We start from the raw sequence: 9,267 nt of genomic DNA on the forward strand, positions 1-9,267 counted from the left end.
CATCCATAGAGCCTTATAATGATCTTTTAGCTTATATTTAAAATACTCTTTTAGATTTATTCTCTTCCCCTTAAAAAAGAGCATTCCTTCTTTGCACAATCATGAATCTAGTCAAACTAAACATTAAATTAATTGCTGCTCCGTTAGACTCTGCCAGACTCTCCTGCAATCCCCATCTCAAAATTGAGTCCCGTGGGATTCCCATTCTCACTCTTCGGTCCCCACCCAGCAAAAAAACCTCACACAACTGTCGAACATAGTACTTAAAATCATTTAATTGCGGACATAACACCAGTAAATGAGACAGAGTCTCATCCTGTGTCCCACACACTGGGCAAGTTGCCTCCTCCACTCACCCAATCTTACTTAAAAGGCCGTCATGGTAAAAATCCGGTTATAAACCAATTTGAAATCCAGTTCAATGCACTCTGGACATTTAAAATTCGCCCACACTCCCCTCCAAATCCTGTTGAAGTCCAGCTGTGAGAATATACTCTGCCAAAACTCCTGACCAGCAGGTGTCTTGAAACTCCATTCTCTAAATACCCCATAGAAATCTCGAGTATTACAGTTGTCAAATTGAACCAACTCCTCCCCTTTCTCCAGCAGAAAGCTTGGAAAAGTGGGATGCATTTCACTTCCTTTGGAGATTTGCGCATTTATTTCTTCCATCCAATCCTGTGGCATTGCCCTCACAATCTTCTCATACATGATCATATTTGCTTTTTCCTCTACCTCCTGATCTTCCTCCCGAACCATGTCCTTCACTATCGCTTCCGGCAACCAACCTGCAATTACCTCATATAATACATTCTTCACACATAAAGTACCAGCTTTTATAAAAACTTGATTAAATTAAACCTCTCCTTCATTGTTGACTCAACTGTTCAAAAATAAGGGCTGTTCTAAAAATTCCTCAGCACCCTTGGGCATAAGCTGCACTCTTTAAAAAATTGGGCCCAAGTCTCTACAACCCCCTTAATAAGACCTAGAGAGAGGTTTAATCGATTTCAAAAACATATTTATTGTATTCCATATACACTATCCCCTGCCCTCCTATCCCACTTCATTTTTTAAAATGTTCAAAACAACTCTTCCAAAAACTTGTATTTGACTCCTGAAGAAATCTCTTCATGCATTTGATTCTAAAGGATTTTTTCTTCAAATCAATATCTAGGAAATTGAGTCCTCCCTGATTTCTCCGTCCAATGCTGGTATTGTAAGCAACCAAGGCTGGTTTCCCTTCCCATAAAAACCTCACACAAGCCTCTCAGATGGACTTTTCCACCCACTCAGGAATATCCTCCACCGTCAATAAGTACCATAGCTTAGATAGCAGGAGAGCGGACACCACTGTCGCTCTTCCTTGCACTTTCAACCACCTCCTTTCCCATCTTCCCAAAATCTTTTTAATGTTCATAATCTTCCGTTCCCAATTTAATCGATCCACTTCATCCCTGTCCTTCTTGCACCCCAGATGCACCCCCAGAACTTCCAAAACCTCTACCACCTTAAAGGGGCTTTCCTCCAACCACACCCCCTATCCCTTCCCGCAACCAACCATTGGGACTTACTATAATTCACTCTGGCTCCTGAAGCTCTACAATACTCCTCCACTACTCCCATAGCTTTCCCCATTTCTCAATGTTAAGGTTGTGTCATCTACATATTGGTGTATCACTGACACCCACCCGGAACTGGGAGCCGCAATCTCGACAACACCTTGTTCCTTTTGCATCATGTAACCTAATGGTTCTGCTATCAATTTGGTCAACAATGGGGACAGGGGGCAACCCTGTCTCACTGACCTCTGCATCAGAAAACACTTGGATAAAAAACCATTACATTTAACACAGCTAAATATGTTTGAATAAAAAATCCTTATCCACTCAATGACATTTTTCCAGAAACCCAATGTTTCCAAAATCATCAATAAAAACTTATGAGAGTCCTTATCAAAGGCTTCCTCTTAATCTATCTTTAATACATAAGCCTCCCTCCCACTCTCTTCCATGAGCTTTATTGCATCTCGGATTGAGACCACAGAATCAGCGATGTCCCGGCCTGTGACTCCATAGGACTGAGAGGGCAAAACTATCTGCGGCAACACCTCCTTCATACAATTTACCATAACCCTCGCCAAGATCTTATAATCCACATTTAATAATGTGATGGGCCTCCAATTATTTAGATCCCTTCTATCCCCTTTATTTTTATTAGCTAAGCTTATGATACCTCTCCTCATAGATGGGGCCAGGTTTCCCTCAATTTTAATTTCCTTAAAAACCTCTAAGAGCAATGGACTTAAAATCTCTAAAAATTCTTTATAAATTTCTGTATTTAGTCCATCAGACCCTGGGCTTTCCCCCCGCCACTCCCCACCCCCCTTCATTCCACTTATTGCTACTTTTATTTCCGCTAACCCTACTTCTTTGTCACACATGCTTCTCTCATTCTCCTCTTCAATAAAAGCACTAACCTTCTCCATCGCCAATTTGGAAATGTCTTCTTTTGTATATAACTCTTGATAAAAGCTACTAGCCACCTCCAAAATCTCCCCATTTTCATTAATGGTCTTCTCCCCAACCTCCAATTAAAGATAATCTCTGTTGTAGCTTCTCTTGCTCTAGAAAATATCTAGTGCATCGTTCTCCCTCCAATGCATCTTTAGCCTTTGCCAGGAGAGTGACTCCCTTGCATTTTTCAGCTTGCAATAATTCTCACTCTTCCATTAAAACCACCCACTTTGTCTCTGCTCCCTTATCCCCTCTGTCAACTGCTTTACAGATATCCGTAAACATTCTGTTTATATTCTCTCCTTGATGCTGGTTAGCTGCTGCTCTCTCTTTCCCATAACGTACCGAAAAAACTTTTAACTCATATTTGAAATTGTCCCACCAAACTCTTCTTTCTTTCAAGAATAAAGGTTCCTTCCAAGCATTCTTTATTATATTTTAAATCCCTTCTTTATAAGCAATTTCTTTCAGGTATTGATTGTTTAAAATCCACACCCCTGTGTTCCTAACTCTGCTGTTCCTAATTCTAAGAGCCAAATCTGAGTGGTCACTAAAAAATACTATTTTGTAATAAATCTCCATCACCTCAGAACTTAACCCTTCCCGCATTAACACAAAATCTATTCGGCTCCGTTTTCTAAACATCCCCCACCCAACCTCTGCTGGAGAACTCTCTTTTTATGGGGTTCCGATCCCTCCATAAGTCTCTCAAATTTAAATTTGCCATCATTTTTACAATCATCCCTCTGGAGTTATCATCATTAAAGGTCATCTGGGCTGAAATGTCCATCCGAGATAAAAATACATTAAAATCCCCCACAATACAAGGGTTTTTTGCCTCTGCCACTTCAGTGAATAACCACCGAAAAAACTCACAACGCTTGCAATGATCGTTCGGTGCATGGATACTAACGAGATCGCAATTAAATTCCTCCATTTTGACCTTTAGCCATAAAATTCTCCCCTCAGTGTCCTTGTCCACCAAGGCAACACTCTCTTTTATGGATGGACTCACCAATACAGCCACCCTTCTATGGTTATTGTTTGCACAACTTGCAAACACCTCTTCCTTCCAAACCTTCCGAACTCTTGGAAGTTCAATTAATGCAAGTACCAGGGGCCTGAAAGATGGGCAGGATTCCCAATTCAGCTCCCTGGCCTGTGTAGGGTTGGCTGATTAGAAGTAGGGGCACTACATTTGGCCTCAGCACCTGTGGGTTAAGGAGAGCAGAGCTCCTGCTCCTGATCATCAGCGTGTGGACACTGGGTGTGGACAGGATCAGATGTAATGCCCTTCACAGTCGAATTGCCTGCCAATGCTCATTGCCCAGGCTGAGGCTTGAGTACATGAGCACTTGGGTGATGCACGTGGAATTGATAACCCAGCAAGAATCCGAGCATCCCGGAGAGAGACTGGGGGAGCTGGGAGTGTTTTGCTGCATGGTGCGGTTGAACCCATGTGTATATTGTCCTGTATATAAATCTATCATGAAGCCAATCTTGTTATATGCTCTGTTTCAGCTTGTAACAGGATTATGCAACCTATTAATAAAGCCTTTAGTAAATTTTAAAACAAAGATGAACAGGGCTCCATGGAAAAAGGTTACTGGTGAGATTTCAAACACAGAAAATTAATTATTTGCAAATTATGTATTTTTAAAACCTGTTTCTTATGATAGAAATCATATTTCTACTACTATGCCCTCTGGTTATTGGGAACACAAAATGGTGCTGGGAAAGATTTTCAAAAATACTTTGAGCAATTTAATTGGTTCCCATTTTTTCCCTCATTGGCAGTTTGCTGACTGATGATGGTTGATTGGTAGTCTGTGTATGTCCTTGATAATTCTTAATTCATTCCTGCTTTTCATGGTATGCCCACTACCTGTTCAAGTGGGATTTGTTGCTGTTTCATCTTGAATATAAAATCTGAGCCGATCAGTTGAAAGTATGACATAAACCCAAAGATAAGCCTGACTCCTGTACATGTGATAAGTTAGAGACCTGGGTTGGACATAAGATTTTTCTATATAGATATGTATACTTATTCAAATATTCATATTCTGGGGACTTTCATTTATAAAGCTAAATCACATGGCTGGTCAATAACAGAAATAGTGAAATTAGTCTAACTTCATTTTTTCCACACTTGATGAATAATAATTTTAAAATTATGCCAAAAGTAAATAGGAATCTGATTCTGTATTGGTGACCCTTCGGTTCAGTTTCAAGAAGGCCTAGAAAATAACATTATTTCCAAGTGTTAAATGCTATTTAAAATCGCCGCATTCACCAGGTGATCCTTTCACTTGTTGTGGCAGGGTGATATCGGGCACATTATTGATCTATTAAAGGAAGTAGAAAATGCCTTTTATTCGGCTTACGAGCGAACTTTGTAGAGTCCGAGCCCCCTGTTAAGGGTTGCAGGCAATTAATTGTAGGCTCTGTGATTGAAGTAAAACTGTTAGGTGGGCAGTAATTAACAGATTTAAAATGCTTGACTGTCGTCACTGTATTTGATAGCACTTTTACGAACTGAAGGTATCGTTCGGTCATGGTGCTAATCCTCTCTCCGGGCACCAGTCATGAATCAGTCACAGAGGGAGTCTGCACCGGGTTATAGCGTGGCCCGGCCAGAAAGACCATTGATGTGAAACCTCGCGTCCAAAGGGGGCTTTTATCTTTTTTTTAAAACATACTTTTAAATCGTCCACCTCTTTAATTTTTTTATAGCCAAACAAACGCGCTCGATAAAATATCCTGGTGCAACAACAACTTCTTAAAGGCTTATAGAATTGAAACCACTTTCACCCGAGCCAGTTACACTTATACTTGTTATATAAAGCCGGCTCTTGCTAAACTGGGTCCTTGCTTCCCCGCCAGTTTTTAGGAGACACGGTGAGCTTGCCCTTTACCCGCAATGATAAACTCCTTCCCACTCTAATCATTGGTATTTCGTTACCTGCGCTTCGCATCTTATACATTGATCCAATGTTATAACCGCACCCACACAAAAAAACAAAATGCATATTGAGCACCAGACCCAGGCTCACATGCAAAGACCCGGGAGGGGTTGCCGAATTGGGCTTGAACTTTAGTTCAGCGAACCTTGTTTATGGAAAACAGGTTGCTTTTTAAACTATAACAAAATTGCCTTGGAATAAAATGACTGATAGTGCGTTGGTGAAAGAACAAGTTCCGTTCGATGTAAAACTGCATCCTTCTGAAGGGCGAAGTGACGAGCATTTCCTACCATTAGTTTCCGAGTTGCAACACATTGCACATCTGCTCTCTGCATTTGTAAAATCTCTTACCAGTCTGGCGAGGATTCTTTTACTTTTCTGGTCGGTGCAATATTCGGCGAAGATAGTCCTGTGGATGAAGACTGTCGTATTTACAAAAACCCAGCCGGCGATCCACAGAAGGAAACAGCGCAGAACAGATTTCCTGAGGACCTTCGGTCTCGAGTGCCGAAATCCAGGGATCCCGGAGATTGGCATCGCTCGGGTTACTTGTCAACCTTCAGCCCCCTGAAGCGAAAGGACGGGCTAGAGGGGTGGGCGGAGGACTGGATCAAAGCCCGATCTCTGGCCGATGGAGCCGACATCTCCTTGCGAGCGGGTTCAGCGCCTCCACACAGACATGCTCCCGACCCCAGATCTTGTCTATGATGCACGAAAGGAAAATGACAAGAGTTCACAGCAGTCAGCGACCTCCCCATGGTCTGTGAGCTGACACACACACAAAGTCTACAGCCCGGTCTGCCCCTCGCCCAGCGCACACTTAATGTTACAACGCACAATAATCAATCCCAAACCAGGTTTAACCCGAAGTGTTGCTTTTTTTTGATGGAGGTTCCCAGTTTGCTTTTGTATTTAAGCCACGTACTTCCGCATTTTTTGACTGATGTGTGGGATGTCGCTCGCTCGGTGCCACAAGCAGGCAGTGATGGGGGGAGTTTGATTGAAATCACACTGGGGGAGGGGGGCGTTTCCTGTGGAATCTTGCTCTGTATTTCACATTTACGTTTAGTTTGAGGACGAGGAAGTTAAAGCAAGGCAAGAGAAATTCGATTAAATACCATTGCAATACAGCGAGAGGATAGAATGTCAGTATAATGCTTGGTGTGGCGCAGAACATGATGAGTGATGGGCAACTAAAAAAAATCAATATCTCGGGCAATAAAAAGAATGTGGCATTAGAATCTGAAAAAGATGGAATTCTTCACAGCAGAGCCGATTTCACTCAATGAAGGATGCCATCTTTCATTAAGGTAGTGGGAAGGCCCACTATCTGCCAAAGCAGGAACGCACAGTGCTGAGATGGCTTTGGGCTTGAGGCCATGAATACCCAGAAGTTTTACTTTACATATCATCCAGTGCAGTTTTCAGCCTCTGCTCATCTACACTGTTCCAAACAAGTCCAGCTCAAAATCCATAAATATTGGCTTTCCATTAGCTCCCAGAGTATTCCCCAATTCCCTGCTCTGAACATTGACTTTATCAACTTCAGACCTTAACTGTTTCCGCTCCCCTCTCCCACCCCCATTTCCCTGCAGTTCTCCCCATTCACATCCCCCCATCTCCCAGATGGTTTGCAGCTGATGGACTTTTATTTTTTATTTTTCCGCCTCTTCGAAGCTTGACTGAGACCAGTTTTGGTCCTTTACACTCCTTTCCTGTTCTTTCCAAAAATCATAGAATCATAGAAATTACAGCAAGGAAGGAGGCCATTCGGCCCATCCTGCCTGTGGCGGCTGACAAAGAGCTATCCACCCTAATCCCACTTTCCAGCTCTGGGTCCGTAGCCCTGTAGGTTACGGCACTTCTAGTGCATATCCAAGTACTTTTTAAATGTGATGAGAGTTTCTGCCTCTACCACCCTTTCAGGCAGTGAGTTCCAGAACCCCACCACCCTCTGGGTGAAAAAACATTCTCCTCAAAATGTGTCTATTAAACAGCCCTCTTCGTAATAGTAGGTAGCATTTCTGTACCCTCACCTTTACCTGCTCTGTTTCAGTCCTTCCTTTAAAGATGCTCTGGTACCTAACTCCCTTTGGTCTGTTCCGAGGGAAGGCTACTGCTCCAAACATTGACCTGTCCCATTTGTTTCCAGATGCCGACTAACCTGCTGTATACCTCAGCATTTTCTGTTTTTTTAATTGAAATTTGCAGCTTTCATAATTTTATAGGGTATGGTAGTGTAGTGGTAATGTCACTGGGCTGGTAATCCAGAGGCCTGGATTAAGTGATCCATGAGGCGTGAGTTCAAATCCCATCCACGGCAGCTAGGGAATTTAAATTCAGTTAATTAAATAAATCTGGAATAAAAAGCTAGCATCAGTAATGGTGACCAGGAAACTACTGGATTGCTGTAAAAACCCAACTGGTTCACTAATGTCCTTTAAGGAAGGAAATCTGCTGTCCTTACCTGGTCTGGCCTATATGTGACTCCAGACCCACAGCAATGTGGTTGACTCTTACCTGCCCTCCAGAATGGCCTAGCAAGCCACTCAGTTGTACCAAACCACTACAAAGAAGTATCATGGACTGATGCGGTTCAAGAAGGTGGCTCACCACCACCTTCTCAAGGGCAATTAGTGATGGGCAATAAATGCTGGCCTTGCCACATCCCGTGAATGAATTAAAAAAACCTGAATGTTTCTTGAACAACGCTACTATATAAAGCACAGAGTTATACTTCATAGAATCATGGAATGATACAGTATAGAAGGAGGCCATTCAGTCCATTGTGCCCATACCAGCTCTTTGAAAGATCTATCCAATTTTTTTAAATTTGTTTTTATGGGATGTGGGTGTCATTGGCAAGGCCAGCATTTATTGCCCATCCCTAATTGCCCTTCAGAAGGTGGTGGTGAGCTGCTTTCTTGATACAGTATAGAATTAGTCCCAGTCCCCAGCTCTTTCTCCACAGCCCAGCAAACTTTTATTCATTAAAGCACTGGCACGATGGGCTGAATGGCCTCCTTCAATGCTGTATTTTTAAAAAATTCATTGATGGGATGTGGGCGTCGCTGGCTAGGCCTGCATTTAGTGCCCATCCCTAATTGCCCTTGAGAAGATGGTGGTGAGCCGCCTTCTTGAACCGCTGCAGTCCATATGGTGTAGGTACACCCACAATGCTGTTAGGAAGGGAGTTCCAGGATTTTGGCCCAGCGACAGTGAAGGAACGGCGATACAGGTCCAAGTCAGGATGGTGTATGGCTTGGAGGGGAACTTGTAGGTGGTGATGTTCCCATGCGTCTGCTGCCCTTGTCCTTCTAAGTGGTAGAGGTCACGGGTTTGGAAGGTGCTGTTGAAGGAGCCTTGGCGAGTTGCTGCAGTGCATCTTGTAGATGGTACACACTGCAGCCACAGTGCGCCGGTGGTGGAGGGGGTGAATGTTGAAGGTGGTGGATGGAGTGCCAATCAAGCGGGCTGCTTTATCCTGAATGGTGTCGAGCTTCTTGAGTGTTGTTGGAGCTGCACTCATCCAGCTGTATCATCCGATGAAAGCTGTCCACCAAAATATTTCAGAATCTATTCAACAAAATGTTTTAAATGGATGGCGGAACCCCTCAGTTACCTGAAAATTTATTTTGGCCTTTTTTTTGGAAGAACCACCTTAGAGGGTAGTTAGTCAACTGAAGAGTGAAGGGAAACCATGGAAGGATTTCACAAGAGAAGGTCCGTAATTCAAGTTTCTATTTTTAATTGCTCCAATGTCTGATTCTCATCTCTGTTCATCTAAT

At 42.9% G+C, this 9,267-nt stretch overlaps 1 protein-coding gene across 1 annotated transcript in view; it reads right to left on the bottom strand.

Annotated features, from left to right (window-relative positions):
• The window catches only part of dipk1c (divergent protein kinase domain 1C), a 115,741-nt gene extending 109,324 nt beyond the window's left edge, over positions 1-6,417 (bottom strand). The window contains exon 1 of the mRNA XM_085993420.1: positions 5,831-6,417. Coding sequence (XP_085849546.1) covers positions 5,831-6,016 — 186 coding nt within the window. The 5' untranslated portion in view covers positions 6,017-6,417. The remainder of the gene's footprint in view (positions 1-5,830) is intronic.
• Positions 6,418-9,267: the final 2,850 nt, after the last annotated feature.

The sequence above is a fragment of the Somniosus microcephalus genome, chromosome 7 (assembly GCF_052327205.1).
Source record: "Somniosus microcephalus isolate GS21.2 chromosome 7, FLI_Smic_1.0, whole genome shotgun sequence".
In the NCBI taxonomy this organism is placed as follows: Eukaryota; Metazoa; Chordata; class Chondrichthyes; order Squaliformes; family Somniosidae; genus Somniosus; species Somniosus microcephalus.